A 23,557-nucleotide genomic window follows, 5' to 3' on the forward strand; every position below is an offset into this window, starting at 1 on the left:
TTTCTGATATATGTTAATACGTTGGTTAATACGTAGCCCTTACATATTCTTTGTAGCCATGGCTTTAATTTCCGGAATGAGTAATGTTTTTTTGCATCCAAACTATTTTCCGCAAGAACCCAAAACACAAACCTATTACTATTACATTGCTGCACTCTTTCCAACCTCCTGCGGAAAAGGTGACAGCCGCAGTACAAAGACCAACAAAGCCACCTACAGACCCAAAGAATCACAGATACGTCAGAAGGGAGGGGTAGAGCTTTGTAATCAAATTTCATCCATCCGAATTCTGTCGGCTTTGAGACGGGATCAGAACGCCATTGTCGCATAAAGGCGGCGAACAACCCTTGATGAAACATAAACTTGCATCGTTGACGTGGTGGTCAGTGCAACAGCCCTCTGTAAGGACAAACACCAAACAGTGCTGCATGTGTGTTTGTATTGAACAATGGTTAAGCCACGGCAAATACCGGCCCAGTAACAATATTATCAATACTGTACGTACAACGTAATTATAACAGTTTGCCTCGTCATAGCTCCACTATTTGTCCAAAGCGGGACAACGTCAACAATGTCAACGTTATAACGTCTCTATCAAGAAATTGTTTGGTTTATCTTGTGAAATGAAGGTGGACTATAGAGGGTTTTTTGGAGGTGTTGGATGTTAGGAAGTCAAACGGATCATCAAAAGGAGTTCAAAGCACAAATATACGGTAAAAACGACAGTTTTTCCCTAAATAAAAAAAATCTTAATTAAATTACGAAAATGAAGAAGATCAAATCAATGTTGTTCCTTTCACCAGAAGATTTTTGGAAAATGTTTTACCTGAGGTTGTAGGCCTCAAGCTGGTTTAGTTTATGTTAGTTGTAAAACCAGTTGTAAAACCATTGGGATTTTATACATTAAAAATGTTGTTATTAATCGGTTCTGACCAAAGAAGGGTTTAGTGGGGTTTTTCACAACCAATTGAAGTAGTTCAACAGTTTTATTTTAATTTCAAACATTAGTAAATTTTCTTTTGCAACATTAAATCAACTTAGCAGCAAGGCAATTCAATAGCAACTGATTCCGACCACATCCCGTGTATATTCATCAAAACCTCTGCGGTCAGCCGTTGGCCGCACGTGCTGGAAGCGGTCGACCGCACGAGACTGGCGCACAGCGGCGCCTAATATGGTTATTGTTGATCACTGTGTAAGTAAGTTATATCGTGCGGCAGTGAGTCATATGTATAGGTTTTCGTACGTATTTCTGTCTAAAACGTATGTAGAAACAGTGCGGTTGGTTGAAATATAATGTGGAACTTGTTTTTGTGACAAGGTCCAAATTTCGTAATTTATCAATGACTTTTAAATCTGCAATTGGTGGTCCGGGATCGTATGAGAAAAAGAGAAGTCTTTCAGGCTGATAGAAATAATTTTTCATCACACTGTCTCAAACCAGCTGTCTTTGAGTCCCTAAAGATAGCTTTTTGCGGACTAGTCCGTAAAGTTTTACGGACTTGAATCATATGGTCATGTCAAAGCTTATCTAAAAAAACAAATCAAAGGTTCTGGTCCTTTAAAATGCTTCAACAATATAGGCCTATAAACAAACTTTGTTTGTTTCTTACATAACCTAATTCATTCAGTGTTCCTGTATTTTATTTGGTATTTTCTGCTATAATATATGACAATGTAATGAAAAATATTGTTCGTAACTCGTCCTAAAATGCTTTTTTGTGACTTGATCGGATTTCCGGACTTGGCAAAGTCTCGTCCGTTAAACACGATATCGTCCCAAAACAGCCTACTTTAGGGACAAGTAACGAAAACTACTATTTTATAGTCCCCTCCATCCAATACAATATTTTTTGCATTATAACATTTCTCACAACCAAACGTACATACTCTGACAAAATACATAAGCTACTTTGGTGATAATTTAAGTTAACTTTTAGAGTGGTAGAAACCATTATCAATTGAAATTTCATGGTTTATTTTGTATTATTATTTTAATTATTATTATATGGATATATTTAAAACTACGACACTCTATCTTTGTAATTAACGTATTAATTAGCAAAACCCCCATTTATTTCAATGTTTACGCACCCAATTAAGCAGTGAATGACAATATTGCTTAATAAGACGGCGTGTAAATAATTTCTCTAACAATTAATTAATTGTTTCCTTCATCAGGTAAACACTGTTTAACATAAACGTCTATATGTTTATAATACACGTGTAAATTTGAGCTGGAATTACTGTAACATTGTTTACGTGTTGGCAAGTATACAAGTTTTAAAACAAAGTCTATAAATTTAGGTATTTTAAAATTTTTTTATTGATGAACTATAACGGTAAATTATTTTTAATTCCTTAGCATTTTTGTATGTTCTAATTTGTCCTCGTTTTTATTTTATCCTAGTATTTTTTGTATTATTTTATACACTCTACCTATCCATTCATTATTTTTGTCCATTTACATCACTTTCGCTTTATACACACACTAGGAGACAACTACAATCTCCAGAGACGAACGTCTCCCCCTCGAATACTGTTAATCACAAAACATAACCTAAGACGTCACCTCGCCAGGTTATAGACTTGGGCAAACTCAATCATCTGTTTATGACCAATCCACCTGTTTATGATTGGTGTGATATTGAAGGCCGTGTAAATGTATACAGCAAACATCTTAGAGGTGGTAATCTAGCTTTATGTTTGGGACATCGCGCTGAAATGCATCTTAAGCCGAGGGGTTGGAATAGATTTGGGGTGGTTGAAATAGTATATATGGATTTGTGAAGAGGGTTAAGCTAGAACTCCACGTCTTACTAACATAGAATTTCTAATTACCAGACATAACAGAAAACAGTGTATTGAAATACTTTTCAAAATGTTTAATACTAACATGTTATGTTTAATATGTGGTCAAATAGTTCAAGGTAATTTGAAAGAGAAGTAAGTAGTAACGAAAAGAGTACACTACAATCAACACTACAATGTAGTTAATTAATGAATACGTTAAATGGTAATATGTAACCCCAGTTATTTTTAGATAACTTTATTTTGACTTTTATATATGGAGTCACTTGGAAAAACAAACGATAACTGCAAGAAATTCACCTTATTTTAGAAGAAATACTAGTATATGCTGGATAACTATTTAAACAAATTGTGTTTTTGGTGGTTTCGAAGGACCCTAATCAGACGTCTTCCCATGAAGACTTCGACAATTAGCCACTCCTCTGTGTTTATTATATTATTCGTACTAATTAGTAGAGATTACCAAATCATTTTCAATATTTTCTATTAAAGTACCTGTAGGATAAATTTTCTATTCCTGTAATTAATCAATCTAATAATTTTCATTGTATTTATTTTCTATTTAATTGGAATCTTTTACATTTATTGTTAATATAAGGTGCAACCCCTTATTAATTACTAATGAAATATAAAATTACTGCTTACGAAATAACTATTTATTAACGTGAATCTTCTAGTGGTTTTTACCATTCGCATATTGCTTCTGTTCCAACGACGACTGGAGTACACGTCTATACACACATTAGTTCATCAAAGACAACGGAACCACCATCTCTATCTCGGCACTTCTGTACATTTTCAGACACTTATGCCAAAGTGGCTACGTTCCATCTCTCATTACATTGTCATTAATGTTCTGATGAACGCGAATATCAAAGCAAGATTCGATAACGCGACTCCAACAAAGGCTTCGTCCTAATCAAGCATAATTATCGAAAAACACCCCAAAGAAACACCCCTAAACAACACTACGTTTCTCTTATTATGCGAGCGGCGACCCCTTTTGTTTTAAATATCCCTTAGTCATGCGTCCCTTAAAAGGGTGAAAATGGAATCCGTCGCTTGGACGCTTCCTTAATGCACCACCCGCTGACTTTGCCAGTCTGTCCGTTCGTCTGTGTGTCGGTTTCATGTCTTTTATGTGGTGTAAACATGCTATTGTTCCCTTTTATTCGCTAGCGTGTCCATCACTGTTGGTAATTTCGGGTAATTTAATATTCCGCCTTAAAAGGACGGGGGATGAATGTATGAAAGGTTTTCGTTTGTTACGGCTTTATCTCTTGTGTATATAATTTGACTGTTTTAGTTTTATGTGTAAATGAGTATAATGCTGTAACCGTGGAAATAAAATAGTTTTCTAGCTTCAAGGATACTTCATATGAAGTATGTAGGTTATTTTCAAAAACTTTAGGCTCAGAGGAAGGGATCGATGGATTTAAAATGGATGGATGTGCTGGGAGAAATTTAGTCATAGTTTGTAAATCAAATCCAGACATGGTAAAGGCAATGATAAAAATATTATATAGTATATCTGTAAAGCAGGCAGAAAATTGATACAATCATTGAATCGAACATTGTATACATTTTTATTTTAATCGTGATTCACTCAAGGAAATGTAATACAAAACTAATATTGAGCAGAGACAGAGTAAGCAGGGGCAGAGAGAACTAAATATTAAACCAACTGTCCCAGAGACGCGGCGGGGCTTATAAAAACCGACACCAAACAAACATACGTGGTCTATCTAAATCAGACCTTAGTCCGAATTAATAGCGGTCTAATGCGGACGGGGTAGTTTTGTGAACCCACTTGTAATGCGTCGGGGGTGAGTTTCGCTTACGATTATGATTATTAGAAATCCAGTTGGAAATAGAAATAACCGTTTATAATAAATAAACGGGGTATGTAACGAAATAAAGTAGTAATTTTGTCGTAGGTGATATGACATTGGACATGATTGTTGACTTGGGTAACACTTGACACTACCTACATAATCTATATTCAATGGTATTTACTATTTAATAGATAAGTAGTTACAATACCTGTATTCATAGTAAAACTTAGTCCATTGAACCTTTAACTTTTTGGGTGGCCAGAAAACAACCACGTTCGTTTAGATCGATTTGTGTCAATCATTATCTAAAGTCTAATGATTTGGCAAAAATGGAAAACCCTGAAAACCCGATATCAAAGGAAGCTTGACGAAGAAAGGAGAAAAGTCAAACTCTCCATCAGAGGTGTACTATGAACATTTTAATTAATTCAAATTATGGTTTTTATTGGTCACATTAAAATAAGCTTAGTCTCCATATATACCTGTAAATTACACACAAATGTGCATACATTCACTCATGTACACATTAACTATATTCCCACACTCCTCTTATCTATGAGCTATTTTACGAAACTGCAAACAACCAATGTAAAGTAAACAGGTTTTTAGTTCATTCGCCAAACACAACGAGTGTTATAATTCACATGTTGTTTTCCAGCATAAATTACCCTTGTGATTTACTGGTGTACGAACTAAATAAAGGTACAATCAAACCAGAGATTAGCGTGTTGGGTACCAATGTTTGCTTACTTGGTGTGTTTGCTATCTTTGCCGCGAGACCAGACTTAAAATCCTCAGGGAGTGCTGAAAAAATACAAGACATAGTGAAATAATGTTGGTTTTATTTTAACTAGGGGCTTAATTGATTTATATAGGCAGATAATTGCAGTAATATGTTTAATTTGTAGCTGAAAGAGCTAAATTATTAGCACTAACTTCTCAAAGCACAATCAAAATTGTACGCCATCTATTTCGGTTATATTTGTTTTATAACACTTTAACTAAAATATAAAAAAATATAAATGAAAAATGTATAAAATTCAATTATACCTCTATATTAACCTCTTTGGTAAACACGAAGGCAAGAAGTGATGTTTGAGTGTGTAAATCTCGATGTGAACGGCAAATCAGCAAAGTCACACACATAAACAAACCTCCAAACCAGTCCAATTTGTGAACAGCTTTGAAACGAAACAAATTAATTAATCTCCAATTAAGTCACGGACGCGTCCGGAATGCCGTAGGTGTCTCTGTTTTTATTCCTCATCTTCGTTCCCAGCGGAATTCTCAAGCCGAAGTATTGTTTCTTTCACTTCAATTTAGTCTAATTGTGCCTATTTCCACACACGGTACAGATTATAATTAATGGGTGTCTATCTGGAGTTAATTAATTAAGAGAGTAATAGCTGTGAACATGCACGGTGGCTGACAGTTATAAATACGCAAGTACCTATTGCAACTGTTGATGTACGATTCAGTAAGGGACGAGTGTATCAAGCTCAGTAGGTCAATAGGACGTGTGTAATATCGACCGAGCCCTTCCATTCCACCTCTTGAACAGACAAGTCCCATTCTTCTCTGACAAAGGGAATTTTAGATTCAAAATGGTTATGAAATGATCAAACCTGTTCAAATATGTTACGTTTCTATAAGTTTTCTAACAATAAGTGGGTAGATGAGTTGATATAAGGTACGCATAATCATGGTTGGTTTGATGGTAAACTTGGGAGCTTTTTGATGCTTCTAAATCATTGTGCTGATAAATTGTCCAGGCTAAAGACACAGCTGATCTTAGTCAGTAGAAGAGCTGTAATCTTAGTCATACCATAGATAAATCATACTCTTAGTCTATGGTCATACAAAAATCGTCCATTGCTCATTTTCACCTAAAAATGCACTCCCTACCGGTTGTACCGCCGTCCCATCTGATCTATCTTGTATACTAAAAAACTTTTGCAAAACTTATGACAGCTGACCATACTACTGGACCGAATTACACGCGTACAAAATGAAAGATATTCCTGTAGATGTGCAGAATCCCTCTATAAATTAAGATAAACTAAAAAATAAGTGCGAAAATGAATAAAAAAAAAAAAATACATGGGCCCTATGGGTTGCCATGTTGGTGACGAAATAACAACAAAATATAAACAGAAAATCAAAACAAATGAAAAAAATTCCAATCACATGTTTTATTTACAGAGTGGGATGAAAATAGAGAATTTCACATGCTATTGGTCGCGTTTTCGACCACGGGGCGAACTCTTGTACTAATCTATAATAATGTTTACACAACAATCAAACCAGAAGTATTACGAAACGTATACTTTTTCAGCGTGCCAATAAGCTACAATCACTATGAGTGACGATTGACCTATCTATCAACCGGCAGTTTGTCGCAGTCAGTCGTACAACAGGTAGGGTCCCAGCCGAATGTACAGGGGGAGGAAGTTCGTAGTTAACTCTAATAGTCCTGATTCTGCTGCCCCGTTTCCTCCTCCCCGCTGCAACGAGCCACATTGCAAATCCTAACTGTTCTCGTCCTCAATGTAACAAAACTGTATATCGGATAGGGTAAAATGGATCCGAAAATGTTTGTTCAGTGTGTAGGGATTACCAATAATTATCAGAAGAGAATTTTTTTTTGCGAATTCACATTTACTCATTGTGAACTTGTGCAATAATTTGATACGGCGATCCACTCCTGACTGAGGTTCCTCTTAGTATACAGTACAAGCTGTAACAATAGTTTTACTTTAGTTTACTGTGTCAGAGGGAAAAAGCTAGCTTACTATAGGAAAAAATCCCTATGAGCACAGAAAAGAGCACTCTCTATTCTATGCTATAGGTAGGTCCAAATATCTTCATTAATTGCAATATTGAAATTTTTCTGAAATTAAAATTAAATCAGTTTTATAAGTTACGATCATACGAAGGTGGAACTATTTCTTACAAACTATTAATTTTCAGCACTACTATTTATCCTCAGATTAACAAAGCATTTCGGTATAGTAATATTTTTACAATGATGAAGGTATTTTATGAAACAAAGTCCCGCCATCAAATTGAGGAGCATTTTGGGTGATGGTTGCCGATTTATTGTATCCAATGCACTACAAACATACTTGCATTCAAAGTACTATACTTTATACAAATCTTACCAGCCTTCTCCGCAAGTATTGCCCTACATCTCTGCAATTCTTGTTCCTACTCGTCACGTTCATCTCGTTGTCATCCAACTCCAGTATCCATACTCGCTTCTCGTCCACATATAATTGGCAATTCCTCTCCAAGATGGGAACGAACCCATTAACGTACGCCTTTCCTGTTTGTTAGCCGGTATTTGCTTCGATAATTGCGGTAGGAAACGATCGAAACTGCACCTGATTGGTAGAAAGTAGCCACCGTGGGAAGTAGAGATGTGAATTGTTCTTGTTAACATGATCAGCTGATTTGAATGTCGACACCTTTCCTGGTGGTTTACATAGACCCGTTCTGGCGGGAAACGAGTCTGGAAAGTGAAATCACTTTGATTTCCGGCTCTAAATGTCTTGAAATGAAGCAAACAGTTCATTCCTTTCCTATGGTCTATTGACTTGAAGCTCACTGACGTTACCGTTTCAAAAAGTTAGTAATATGTCTATTGCAGCCACTATATTTTTTATTTTCAATATGGAATGACTTGAGAGTATTTGAATCTAAATTTGAATTCAATATGAGTTCAATATTTATGAAAGCCCTAGGTGGTTTTATTACAATTTGATTTTTTTCCACAACGGTTCATTTTATGAAACGAAATAGGGGGAGCAGCTCAGGTGCAATCTTACGAAAGATACAAAGTTCTCAGTAACGAACCAGTAAAAGTCAACCATATTTTCACTGATACTCTCCCTTTTAAGGATTGTATCTTATGGCATAAGGTAGGCCAATAACAACGCCAAAACCATCCAAATCATTATTCTGGTTACCAACGCAGAAAAATATCCTATAAAAATAATAGTTTCAAAATACAACACTGTTCCTAAATACCTGTATAAGAATAACTAAACCAACATCAACAGCGTTGTGTGTGACTCGACCACAAGATCAACATCTACAGTCCGAGTGGACAGGACAGAAGATACTCGACAGATAAAGTCGATATTCAAAAGATAACAGTTGGCGGAAAAATCGGTCTAACGAAGCGGAACGGCCAATCCCAGAAACTCGACAAAAACAGTCGTCGAGTAACCTAATACCCGAGGCCGGGGAAATACTGGCGTGCAGAGGTCCATTCACCAACACGCACATGTATTCATGCTGCGTTATGCTGACGTGTATATATGACTGGAGAACAAGTTTGCTTTGCGCCAATACATTACCTCAATTGAATCATGTTTGTTGGGCAAAAGACTGTGGTGGCGTTTGTTTAATTTGACTCATTAGTCTTGTGAGAAAGTTACCTGGTCTGGTGGTAGAGCGGAAGGTTTCGGTTCGCAAATTCACGGGTTTGAATCCCGACAGTCTCCAAAGACTAAACTGGTGATAATGGTGAGTTTCTCTAGGACTAGCCTGAAGTAATTTTGAAGAAGAAGAAGGGGGAAACGGTAGATCTCTTGGGTGTGAACGGTGATCTTGGGAGCAAGAGGTATTTTGGATAGTTTATATTTTCGAGATGTCTGCTGATTAGGGAATCGAATGTTTTTCGAATCGATTTTTCCTCAGACAATTATTTTAAATGTAGTCAACTAAACTTTACTGTTCAGGTAAGCAAATTATAATCATATCGGTTGTATAGTCTTTTTACAAGTTACAATACTTTTGGCGGTGTTAAAACATGTTTTGGAAACCGGATAACGTTTTACCATTAGTGAACTGTATCAATTACTGTGAACTGATTTTATAGTGTTTGTACTAACTTTCAATTACATCAACATCCAGGGTCATTCAGTCGTAGGTCATCATTTATTTTTTAACGGGGTTTTAATTGTAAATCAGCATGCGCCCCACGGCCACGTTTTTCGTTTTAAATCTTACACAAGTATTTATTCTCTCAAAATTTTATAATTTATTTTATACTTTTTAGTGCGTTTAAAAACGTGGCATTTTTAAAAAGTATTTTTATTTATAAATTATTATTTTTTATTCCTTTTTCTCTTTTCTTTTTTTCTTTTATTTTCTTTCTTTCTTTCTACCATTCTTTTTGGTTAAAGGATGGTATGTATGGAGTGAACAGTTTTGAATGTCGTAAACATTTAAGTTCATGTTAACAGACTCCTTAATAGTTTACATTTTCTTTATCGGATAAAATATAGCAAAAGAAGCATTTGAAGAGGTAATACGGGACGAGAACCAGGAACAATGCACATCTAAATTTCATTCGAATGGTAATACTGTAATGTCAAACATAGCCACTATACTAGCCATGTATGGCCAAGGGCGATCCCCCCGGGTTCTACAGAGTTCTCTGGCGACCAGACATATCGAACCGATCATTAGCAATAACACAAATGTTGACGTACCATGCAGCTTGATCAGTTTATGCCATAGTTTGCTTTTCATTAGTCCATCATTGGTGCGACGGGGACGCCAAGTTGTTTGTTTGACACTCGGTCAACTCTCTTGCAACTGTTCCGGTTCGAAACACTAGTTGGAGAAACAATAGTTGAAGTATGGTTGTAGGAGTTTTTGTGGGTTGGGAGGGGGCAGATTGTTTTTAGGAGTAGACGCATCACTTTTTCAATTTAAGCTTCTTGTTGTCTGGATCATAGTAAAAAGTAAAGACATTCACTTAGCGAAGAAAAATAGGGTAATCTCGTGAATTACTAAACCAAGATTTTGGAGTTTTGAAAGTGTAAATGTATGATAACTAATAAGCCTTTGGAATTGTGGACTTATTGACTACTCAAACGTATGGTTTTTCATTTTATTAATGAATTAGCAACACATGTAAAAGTTATGTTTGTTTGAATACGTGTATACTGTATAAATTATTTAATATTTTAAAGTGCACTGAGTCACTTCTGTAGTTATAGTTGCCTGTGTGTTTTATCCACCCTACGAAAAAAAATCTAGGCAGATAATAGAAAAAACTCAATTCATTTGGTGTTCATTTTTTTAACCTTAAGCAATCCGAAAATCGGAAAGAATGAGTTTAAGAACATTAAGGATGTACTAAATCCATGTAACTCTCGAGGTGAACCGGTTTCCAAAACATATTCCTCGATACGATTTTCGCGCCAGACGATGTGCACAATCGGACTGGTTTCGCCGCTCAGGTGGTCGACTGATTATAAAGTCATCCCCATCCAATTGTCCACAACATTTGGGTGTGGTTACTTATCGTGCTGACATCTCTTCCGCTTCGTCGCAGCGAAATCCGAGTCCCGAGATCGAGTGTCCCCGGTCCCTGTGAGGTCGTCGGGCTGAAAAATAAAACCCATTTTGATTTTCAAATGTCACAACCAGTCCGATTGCCCGTTCGACACTGCACCCCTTCATCCGTGTGATCTGTAAAGTCGTTTGTGAAGGTTTTGTAAAAAACTGTAGAAGACTTATTGGTCGATAGTTAATTAAGTGAAGGCGATATCCATTGTTGCTGATAGCGACCCGGTAGCAACTGCGCTGTAAATCAGTAGTTTTAGCAACGCGTCTTCATTATAGCGCTGAACAATACAGCAGTAAACATAGAAAGTCTTTTGTTCTCTTGTTTCTTTTACAATCCAATTAATCATGGAGAACAAATCGCGATTGTAGACAGTAAATTGTAATTATTTGAAAACTCCAACCCACTTCACAGTGGGATTAATTGCGCTTGTTAATTAGGATTGTGAATAATATCATCGTTTCAAAATAATTACACACTTTTTAGAACTGATGGTTAGGAGTGAGAAACTTCTCATTACGGATAATCTTGGTGAAATTGTTACCCTTTGTCGAGAAATTTGGCAAATATTGTTACAGGTTTTTGTTATTACTTAATGACGAAATCGTTATAAATTTGCCCATAAACTTTTTAAACTATAAAAGCTAGTGTAAGTAGACGTAAATCGCAATTGCCTTAGTGATTGTATGACGTACATGAACTATTACGTACATTATTAACAAGACTTAGTCAGACAACAAAACATTTAACTACCCTCCATTAAAATTTCAACAACATTTTCTCTCATTAATAGTTTTTTTTTTTTTTGGAATTTTGTTTTACTTTTAAGAAGCATAAATACTTCAAAGTGAAACTCCAATTATATACAAATATTGAATTGTATCTTCCTGGTGCATTCCTACAAAAATGTGACTGATTGATTATTTCAAACTTTTAAACTTGGTAATCAATCTTATAGAATAATTCTAATGAGGTTCGTCTAGCTTACGTCACACTAGTATCCAAAGCTCATATAGTTACATATCTTCATGATTAACTATTGATTAATGTCTCGTTTGGAAAATCTTTTCACAAATCCCTAAACCCCTAATTTCTCTGTCAGACGGAGGTGTCCTAACACACGACAGACAGACGAGTGTAGGTTAAAGGTCGCTTGGGGGACTGCGAAGGTCACTTGAGCCCATAAATACTCATCTCTGGCCAAGACCATTAGGCTATTAGACTATTAGCTTCTGGTACGTGCCCCAATGTCTTATAATGTCAATGCCGATGCAATGCATAATTGCCCGTCTACTGCGGCTAGTCCACGCGCTATGGCTCCATCCTAGCGACGTGGCTAAAAACAACTTCTACGTACTTAAAATGGTTTCTGAAACGATTATAAGTTTGAAACTGCAGTAGGATAGTGAGATCAAAAAGTCAAGTAAATTTCCAAACTTAAGTTGTAAACAAAACATTGTCTTAAATATCTCTGTAGCTGTTAATGGATAAAACCATTACAACTCTATTGGTCTACGCGTTTCGACACTATTGTTCCCTCGACAAATAAATATACTTGATTAAAATAACTTGATTAAATTGGCTGCGTCATACGAGCGACCCATGAGATTTTTGACTGACTACACGTAAGGGTTTTTATGGTAGTGACGATGGAAACAAACAAATTTTTAAATCTAGTTGCACTCAAAGTTAGTTTCTGAATATTAAGTCTTGAGAAGATGTTGATACTCAAGTCTCTGCTTATTATTAGTAGTCTTAGGAAAATGTAAGCATGTATGTCATATGGTTGTAGCTGTCCCCTTATTATTAACAACTTACACTTCACGTAAAGAGCATTCAAGCTCAATACACTCACCTACATACAACGTAATTCAAGCAACTTTCCCAAAACGAGTTCCATTCCCTATAATCAGTCTATTACTCGCAGCAATTCACGAATTTGAAGCGCATCAAACAATAAACGTGGAGAGAAAATGAAGCAATCAATGGTAAAAAAGATAATGAACCGCGATGATAATAATTTAGACAAATTAGGTTCGCGATTGTAATAAGGAACATACTTAGGACGGCCGACACGGGCGATTAAAAGCCCGGCAAATTTACAGGCATGGCGTTCACGTGTGCTATTTCACCCGCGCGATTGACTCAACTTACGACCAATTATAAGGCGTAATTTATTAATACGAGTGTTATAGTGACAATTAAGAGATGAATATTTGTTATTTTATGTGGGAGCGGTGCAATAAATGTACAAACTCAGCACGATGAGCGTCTGAAAACGTTTGGTACTGTAGAAATGCTATACGTCAACATTCTCAGCGTGTGTTGGATTGGTTCTTAAAACTTTTGCAACCGTCTTCCATTGAGATGGATTATTTATAATTTCGAAATTGGTGTTAAATGGTTGGTAACTAGATTTCTTATTAAAGAACATCATAGAATAACTATGAATTATTATGTTTGTCCTGCATGAAAATAAAATGAATAAAATTACTACAGACATACAGAATCAATTTATTTGTACTCCTCTGAATTTGAAAGAAGATTAACGAATTCGTAGACCATTGCTAACCTGTATGTAATTTGGTATGGACGTCTCAATAGTTATGAGACGAATGCACATGTGCAGCTAGTGTACAATAAACATGTGCTTAGAGAAAGTTGTAACAAACAATTTTCCCTCTTTAAGAAAAAAAAAAACTGAAACAAAATGCGAACCCTGCCATCAGATTTTTCTTAGTTAATAGTAGATTGTATATGTAGACTAGTCAACTAAACATTTACGAAAGAAACAACGAATTTGCTAGAAATCTTTGAAAATAAATTAAATAATGAGTTTATTCCTTCAAAACAAATAAATACAAAATAATACAATCACTTTGAACTACGTTGCCACATTATCCAGTAATCGTGGCAATCGTAAAACAAAAAATTAAATAATTTTATTTACAACTGAGTCCAGTCTCTTCCCTTGAAAAATACAAGTTGCCGCTCTCTGTGGCGTCTTAAGTATAGGAATATAAAATTAGAGCTTAAAAAAAAAATTAAATCCTAAAGTTAACAGAAATACTCCTATAACTAAAAATGTATTGCCTCTTCGTGAAATGGAAAGCAAATTTGAAATTACAAAAACTTCACGGATTTATTTGAAGAAAAAAAAGTAAAAGAAATATTATTTGAGTTCCTTGGAGGAAATAAACCGCAGCCTTGTGCCACAAATCTCAATTTCCACAAATATTTTTGGTTGAAACAGTTGGATATGCTACTAGCTTAATAGTCAGCGTATTGGACTTTACGGCGTGTGATATGATGAAGAATAAAGACCTATTTCCCTTTAGAGCTTGAGTTTCTCCCTAAATAAAACGCCCTAAATAAAAATATACTACTCACTATTCACCTAGAAAAAATAAACCGCAGATACTTCTATTGATGTAAAAGCAATTGTAGATATCAACTTCAAACAATTCTCCAGTGTTGCCCACGGACAAAAAAACGACCTCCAGTCTAGTCTACAAACTCGCTAAACACCGCCGCACCGCTAGGTGAGAACCTCTTCCAAATTACAGTGTTCACAGCAATGCCACAGCCGTTTAACCTCCCCCCCTCTCAGACAGACTTACAATATTTTCACTCCAATTTATCGTCCAAGCTGTAACAGTTGTACTGTCAGACCAAATAAGAGCTCGGGACGGTTTTAATTGTTCATAATTCGAGCAGTCCATTCCGCCTGAACCACACGTTGTCTTCATTAATGGGATATTACCCTGACAACAAAATAGTACGGAGGAAGTTGCTAGCATGTGTTCATATTCGATATTCCAGTTTGTGGTTTGGACAGTGTGAGCTGGTGTATAGCCGATTTACGTTACGAAATGTTCAAACACCCAACGTAAAGTTTATATACGAAATTGTAAATAAATAAATATTTGAATTTAATAAGTAAAAATGAATATCGTAGTATATTGTTTTGAGAAATCCAACTTTGGTTCTTGTTAACCGATGGCTAACAACTATTACTCATTCCATTCTAAAAAACATAGATAAACATAGTAAAGTAAAACACAAGTCTGCATTTTTAAGTCAGGTGACAGGAAAAACTTCGTGGATGAAAAGAGTTTACTGCATATGAGTAAATTAAAATAAACTAGATGCTAAAATAAATATAAATAAACGTATGGCTGAACAAAAGTTTAAAGCAATTTAAGTATAGATTAATTTTTTTGAGAATTGATCCACTCAATTACAACTGATTTTAAATTATCTCATAACTGAATAGGAAAATCTTAGTAATCCTACTCTCCCAAAAGTATTCATTCATAAAACAAAATAAACATTAAAATAATAACAATAAAACACCCTCACAATTAAAACTAAATAAGTACATCGATAACAGTAAAATAATCATCTCAGACAGTGACTAACAACAGTCAGGTATATCAAGGTTGTCTGCAGGAGGCACATAACAAGAAACCCCGCGGAGACTTTGCAGATCCTTGGTACAGACGGTTAATGATTGGTCTTTGCGAGATTTTTAAAATAAAAAATGAAGTAAAAATAAATGAAATAGCTTTCCAAATACAGTACAAATGGTTATAAATGCGAGAATGTGTGTCTGCTTTTTATCTGTAACAGACATTGAAGAGTTTTTGAAAGTACCTTGAAATACTTTTCCAAATTCAAATCCATCGGTTTCTCCTATTCAGTTTCGAATGGGTAAAATAGTTGTAATATATTTGTTCCTATGAAACATAATTTTGCATCCTTTTGGGTCCTTCCACCGCCCACCTAAAAGCTGCGCCAGACTTTCGTCCCGTTGGCAAAATTTGATCTAAAGAACTTTTCCACCTAAAATGTTCATAAAAAATTTCCGTCGCTTAATAAATGAATATTTCACATTGCCCACCCCCTCCCCATTCCTAAAATTTCCTCTTTCAGCATTCAAGATTCAAGACCTGCTGTAATCTGTGTTAAATTTGATAACCGTTAAAATAGTTTCCTTGCGACAAAGACAGCAAAGTCATCAATCAGATTAATTTTTACAAAGATTCTTGAATCATTTAAAAAAAAGGTCCCGTCCTTCTACCAAACATACTTCACCATCCAAAGCAGTAGAGTCTGATAGTCTTGGCAAACTAATCAAAACCAATCATGCATTTCAATTAATCAATCGTCTAATGACATACAATAAAACAAGATTGAGAACAAAGTATAATTCAAACGAACAATCAAAACGTCTTGTAACCAGAGGCACGGACGAAGCATTGATTGCAAAACAAAGATGATATCACCAATACGTCATTATGGGTTATTGTCTTGTCATTGTGTATTATGACTTCTACAATAGGTGTTAGGACCTTGAGAACTGTTATTTCTTCACAAGGGTTGTAAAAGATTGTAAACATTGGATAAAAACTTGCATCATTGATAGTACTTCTTTGTGATTTAGTGTGTGTTTAATAGCTGCTCAAAGTGTCTGTAGACTTTTCCAACAACAATTGATTATGTGAAGTATTTAATACAAAAAATTGACTCTTATGGGAAAATGGTATTGCTTTTGAATGTCTGAGTAAGAGTTCTTTTATCAATTTTCAGTTTGCTTGATACTAATTGATCTTTAGATAGCTTAAATTGGAGTAGAATGAGAAAGGGACACCGATTATTTGACAACCTTGATCCAAATATGATGTTCTTTTAGAATGAGAATTCTTAAAATCATCACATGATAAATCACCTTTTAAAATAGAAAAATAAATTAATTAACACAAAGTTCTTTCACACATTTTTTTCTTGTATTCTTTGCTTTTTATCATTAAATCTCTGATTTCTGCAACCACTTCATTTTCTTTGAAAAATTGTTTTGTCGTACAAAATATTTGGATTCCCAAAAGGGAACAGATGTAAGATAAAATTAATGACTTTAAACATTTCATTCCTACATCATTTAATAGTACTTTGGTTGATTGGTTTCAGTTTCCAAAAACTATTATAATATTATACTTTTCCGACGTTCTACACGTTGATCGCCCTCCACGACTACGATGCCCCCTTCACCAGTCAAAATACGGCACGATGAACCCGTCCAACATCACTGGCTATTTAGCATTTCGTGATTTGCTGACAGCCACGCCAAGCTACTTTAGGCTAGACATGTCCATTGCCCGCGCATGTCTTGCCAATTTATTTGCTTAATTAGTTTTGTCTGGGTCCGTGCAAGTAAAATAACCCGGGGTGCGTGAGTCACTAATGTCTGCTCGAGTCCGCTGGCATTTATGGCACGTCATCTTTGCGTTAAACACTCCAGGTGTGAGGTTTTAATTGGTCTGGATGAAAAAGTTGTCAGTGAACGAGTAAATAAATGGGAATAGTGGCTGTTAAGGTAAAATGTGACATGGTCATTATTGTCTGGCAAGCTTTTTAAGTCGCCTACAGTTGGGTTCTTCTAAACTGTCTGACGTGAAGAATTCATTTTTACAACAATAGTTGGAAGAATCTAGTGCATTTTATCGGTTTCCCAATATATAGCAATATAGGTAAAAATAAATTGAAAATGTATCAACATTTTTACAAAACTTAAAGTTCAGTTATCGAGTATCTTCGAGAAAATTAAACTACATGCAAGTTCTCCAAATCAATGACCTAAACACTCAATGCTTCTTGTTGATTGATTATTCTTCAATTTAATCAGAAACAAAAGTGGATTCCAAATCCAAACAAATCCGTAACAAATTCAGCTAGGGAAACATGCAGGGACCGAAGCAAGATCCTTGCAAGACGCCGCGCGCGGTTGCTGTTTTCGGCGGGGGATTAGCAGAACCTCATCAATCAGAACGTGTCCTTGCATACGCACGTTGTCTGCTATCGCAGCATTACGCGACCCTTCGTTAGCGCGATTGTGAGTGTGCGTGTGTGAGTGAAGGACCCCACAGCACTTGTCACCAGTGATGGATCTGGCCACCTTGGTATTCAAGTGAACTGCGGGGTGCGGGAATATTCTTGAGGAATTTCATGGCTTGAAATTTAAACCTGGTAATTGAATAGGTAGAAACTAAGATTCAAATATTCTGCAAACTTGTTTCACTGGCTGACAATTTATTTGTTTTCCAGACGGACCGAGGATGGAGAAGTCACCCCTACTCGCAAACGGGTACAACCACCCTCCGACCCATCTGAACCACATGCAGTTCATGGGTCTGGGTCAGCATCCCCACACGGCCATCCTCAACCCAGCCCTTGGTCACCACCCGGGTCTGCCGCGACCTGACGGGTCCATCATCAAGAACCAACCTTTACCCGCCATGGACGCGATAGCCAGGTAAGACATTCTTGGTGGCAAATGTTCAAGTTACGAGTCTAGAATGGTCTGTATCTTGTTATTTAGAGAAAGTAAAGAGAGATTAGTACGACTTGATCCACCTCCAAAGTTGTTTAGATGGTGCACATTACATATATATAATTACCCTTTTCCCTTTAATTCATCAGAAGTTCCATTTACATCCCTTGTGAATAATTAGCAATGATGGACACGTGGAAGACGTAACGTGATCCGTAGAAACAGTCGATTCAGCAAGTCGACCTGAAAGTCTGTTGTCTTAACCCTGCGTATGGCTTCACCAGAACTTTTGTCTAATCTCGTTAGACAATCCAATTGGTCGTCTTACGAGGCCTCCATTACCATTTGGACGTCTCTACTGTTGAAGGTCTTCCTTTCCTTCACCTATCTTGACAAATAAGCCTGACTGTCTCTTTTGCATTTGGGTGATTAATGACCCCACCGTAGAATACTTCTTGAAAGTGTTCTTTGAGTATAAATTTCTCAGTTTGTCATAAGTGCAGCTTTTAGACCAATAAAAACCAAGCGTAAAAGAAAACATTCAAAATTAGTGAACTCATTTCTCAAGGTTCTTTCCTAAAGTATTGATCCAAAATTACTTTAATGACAGCCTTGGAGCGAATATGATTGAATAATCCATCAATTCGCAATCAGAGGGCGTCCTGCGCTCAACTCAGATCAAAGGATTATTGTAATTAAAATGCAAATCATTCGAAGAACTAAGTTCTTGATGTAATTCAGAGAGGCAACACCTCTGTGATAAATTAAACATTAATTCAAAACGAAGAAATTTCTCGTTCAGTTAGTTCTTTGATGATCATCGAACATGATCTATTTCAACATCGTAAATATAGTTATGTAAGGTAGGCGAACAAAGAATATTTAAAGAGAAAACAACTGAACTCCGTTTTATTCTAATTTTACGAATCAAGATAATGTAAATTACGTGATTGGGGGTAAATGCTATTTCAATAAGTTTTGGTCAGTTTTACACAAAACAACCGCGTACTCTTATAGAAATATGGGAGTGCCTCTAAATACCAGGTAAAATACATTCATTCAGGGACACTCCCATATTGCTTAGGGTATAGTAATTGTTGAAAAAATATACAAGACCTCTTAACCTAATTATGTACTACAATATCTGTCTAAATCCACTACATTTCTTCCACCCAGACCTCTCAGACAACTAGGAACGTTTAGCAACAATAAACCATTGCCACCAACAAGCTACAATTGACTTGGTCTATCTACAGTTGAATTGCTCCTTCCGTCGACCAGCCGCCGACCATCGCTCACACCTAGGTTACCGGCAACAGCTAATGTTAGCCATAGTTAGCTAACTACTGCCACTTAGCTAACTACGGCCGTACACCACCTTACTAGGCCAGCGTCCATGGCATGATTTGATGCGTGTATAAGGGTAAAAACACAGTGGAGCAGGGCAGGTAGCTGGTAGCCTGGCTGGTCGCTTACTCGCTTAACCGCTGGTTACCTGGATGGTAGCTGGGACATACACACAGTGGCGCTCAGTACAGTCGCTTGTCAGCCGCCGTGTCGAGATGGCGAGTTCTAGTGACGAAGAGTTATTGCTCGATAGTTCAGGATCTAAGTGGTTTTTACTAACTCAAGTAAGTGAACGCGAGTGTCAGGTTCATCCTGTCAACAAGGAAAGAAAGCAGCATTTTTGAACATGAGCTAAATAACATATCCCAATACATTTGTCGTCAAATAAATATGCTTTACTATACGTATAATTGATTTTCTACCTCATCAGTCATCATTGCTGGTCACTATTATCTATTGAACATTATCTCTATAGTCTGTTAATATCACATCTATCCACATACATACCAAGTTTTATTTGCATAAATTCAATGACAAGCTTTTTTAATATTTTAATTATTATCCATCAGAATAACATAGTGGGATTGGCTTGGTTCCACAAAGGCACACGAATAAAAACCTCCGATATTAATTTGTCTACGTCCATTATTTTATTTCTTGCAAACAAAACAACAACCAAATAAATCGATAAAAACAAACAACACTCCGTATACAGAGAATGCGCAGTGAAAGATCCGGCGTGGAACTAGCGAACTCGAGAACACGTGGCTGTCAAGTTCTGCTATTTGCGCATGCCCCAGTCGAGCCATCCCCGCTTGCAGCGCCCAAACAATCGACTTGGCAATTCTTCTAGCTTGCCGCCTAGCTTACTGCTACCATCTCGGCTACCTGCTAGGCGCGACTGTGTGCGTACCCATAACAACGCGTGCGTTAATTCTACATAGCAGTAAGCGAGTAAGCGACCTGCTAGGCTACCAGCTACCTGCCCTGCTCCACTGTGTTTTTACCCTAAGATATGGCTGTGTAATAGCGGGTGTTTATTTTACCAAGGTTTCCAATATGGAGAACAGCTTGTTCATAGGATCTTAATATGATTTGAAATGTTTGGAAGTGGGTTTTGCTTGTTGGTAAAAATTATATGTGTAGATTGTGATGAATAAATTCTTAAGGTCCAAAAATATGATGATCTTAGAAATCAAATAGACAAAAAACAGTTTTGTAAGTCTTAAGCTGGAATTTGATGCAATTTGTCTCAAAATATACTGAAGAAAAAATAACTTTATCTGAACATAAAAAAATGCAATGCTGAGGCATCCTGAAGATAATCATGTGTAAACAATTACATTTAGTTTTTTCTAATTTCTTGAAGATTAATTTGCCTACCTTTAGTAAGACCTGGCTCATAGAAAACTAAATGTAAATAGCATCAGTAGCAGTCGTTTTTTCAGGAGGTGACCTTTAATCAGCCTGTTTGTCCCGAGAATTACTCTTTAATCAGAATCGCCTTTGAAAAACTTCTTGACAAATTATTCTTGAACCGATCAAAGAAGGTTGGTGATTGAAAACGAGACAGCGTCTGATTATCAACTAAACGAAAGACGAAAAAGAGGAAAGAAGTAAAAAAAAAGTTATTAATTCCGTCCTGAAATGATCAGCGGAAGAGTAACTTTGAAGGGTGTTTAGGGATGTTTTAAGGGTAGTTTTTGATGTGTCTTGATGTCTCGATGTGTTTTGTTGGCTTTCTTTAGTGAATTTTACCTTTTGTTGTCCTTTTTTTGAAAATCCTCTTGAGTTTGAATTGTATTCTGATGTTACCGTATCATTACATAGAGGTATTTAGTTTTCTCTATAACTGGTTTCGGTTGGTAAGTAACTTTACCAAATGCAGTCAGGTGTAGTTTTAATTATTTTTTTTAAGAATTATGTTTTGTGTTTGTCAGTAAATTGTGTTGTGATCAATATTTTAAAGTTTAATTTGTATATCAACTGCTTATTTAATTCATACAACTTCTCAGAATGGCTTCTTTTTGGACATAAAACGGCCATCTCTCTTCAAGTCCTTGTATTTAGGAGAGCTTCAAAATTACAAAATGCCAATCTGTGCATAAAACTGTTTGTTTTGCGCAGATCGGGAATTTGGGAGAACTGTCGAGCTGCCTACGAAGACATCGTCAAACACTTGGAAAGGTAGGAAACATACAAATTACATTTGTAGAGAAATTTGAATAGAGTAGATTTTGACTTATTGAATTAAGTACATATTTAGCAGGAGAAAATGATTATAATATTCACAATGTATACATGTATACGATGAGAGAGATGGCCGTTTCGATCGATCCTGGTGATTATTTTGTTTTTAAAGGATTTTTTTCATTTATGTTTTTTTTTTTACTCAAATACCAGTGGTAGTTAGTGGTTTGTGGTTTTTAATACAGTTAGTGGGTTATATGCTGAATTATTAACTTCTATGAACAACTAATATTATATTCTATTCTGTATATTCTTACTGCAATGGATTAGAAATTGGAGGAATCTGTAGTAAAAATATATTTAAACACTTACAAGAATTGAAACTATCATGTAACTGACTGCTAGTAAATTTACGAAGAAGTCGGCAGGTAATAAACGTACTCAATAATTTTATTTCTGATACAAAATACAATTTATTCACCTAAGCACACCATCGACAAGATTCACTTCTTCACAATCGAAAACACGGATCAGTTTGTCGCCTCGGTGCCGACAATATCACTTCATAACTACCGATAACCGACTGGACATTCCATCAACTTTTTCCATCGAGGCGTAAGAATTTTATTTACAGCCCCTAACTGACTTTCGCCCATCGGATGGACGTCATTTCGCGACATAAGTCAATTTTAAATTGTCAATCTAAATCTAAATTACTGACTTCAAAACGTCTGGTCAATCAAGACGCGTTTGGCGAGAAACTCATGCATTTAAAGTGAAATATTTTGGACGGAAGGGCAAACTGAGGGGAACGGTCGGTGTTATGATTTATCTGTACAACTTCTTCGAATAACACCTTAGCTGGGCAAAGTGTGATTGATTCCTGGTCAAGGTAGGGAATGATTGCACACGAATGAGCCAAAAGTATTGACTGTGGCTGTCAATCTATGTGTCTTTATTCAGTCTCGTGCTAGTTGTCATTTGATTTATTTCCTATTCTAGTAAACAATAAACATTCATCACATTTAGAGGTATAATTAATCATTGTGTCAGTATACACATAGAAAATCTATATATTGTATTTACCACAATTTTTTGCAATTTTAATTACCGTACTATCTTTTCACCTACTAACCTTTTCCTTCTTTCACCCCACTCTTTCTCCTCAATTTCCAAACATCCTCCAAGTCAACCATGTTTGTCAGAATTTTCTCATTTCCCAAAACTCCTCAGAATCAGCTGATTGTGTAACATTCGGTCGAAATTCAAAAGTCGTAAACCGAGCGATTCGAAGCGTCTGACTGTTTAGCATTTTGAAATTATATTAGAACCGTCTCAGCTCAAATTTGAAACGTCGGGCCGAGCTCAATAAACTCTGATTTACTACAATTCATCTCCGGATCCTACACAATAATGTTCGCTTTTGTAAAAAAACTCGAGGTACCTTTATGAGCAAGAGGTGGATTTCCAAAAATATTTCAGAGCAATGCGACAGGTGATGGGTCGGGATGAGCCATTCGTATGCGGCCGGGAGCATAAAGTTTTTATTACCCTCAAGTGTTAAAATGCTACCCACTGGACATCGCTACGAGTTGCACTTTTTGATTACTTTCGGTTATGACCGGTTTGTTGTGGTTTAACATATTTACTTCTACGCTAGTTTGTTCGCAAATATGTTTC

General features: G+C 36.1%; 1 protein-coding gene across 9 annotated transcripts in view; it reads left to right on the forward strand.

Annotated features, from left to right (window-relative positions):
• The window catches only part of LOC128986728 (dachshund homolog 2-like), a 193,443-nt gene that overhangs the window by 69,938 nt on the left and 99,948 nt on the right, over window positions 1-23,557 (forward strand). For all 9 annotated transcript variants that reach the window (XM_054407225.1, XM_054407229.1, XM_054407227.1 and 6 more), the window contains 2 exons: window positions 18,115-18,322; window positions 21,815-21,874. In XM_054407225.1, the coding sequence (XP_054263200.1) occupies window positions 18,115-18,322; window positions 21,815-21,874 (268 nt within the window). The remainder of the gene's footprint in view (window positions 1-18,114; window positions 18,323-21,814; window positions 21,875-23,557) is intronic.

This window comes from Macrosteles quadrilineatus, unplaced genomic scaffold (assembly GCF_028750875.1).
Source record: "Macrosteles quadrilineatus isolate MER2022 unplaced genomic scaffold, UCM_ALF_1.0 Scaffold_2__2_contigs__length_208266976, whole genome shotgun sequence".
Classification (NCBI taxonomy): Eukaryota; Metazoa; Arthropoda; class Insecta; order Hemiptera; family Cicadellidae; genus Macrosteles; species Macrosteles quadrilineatus.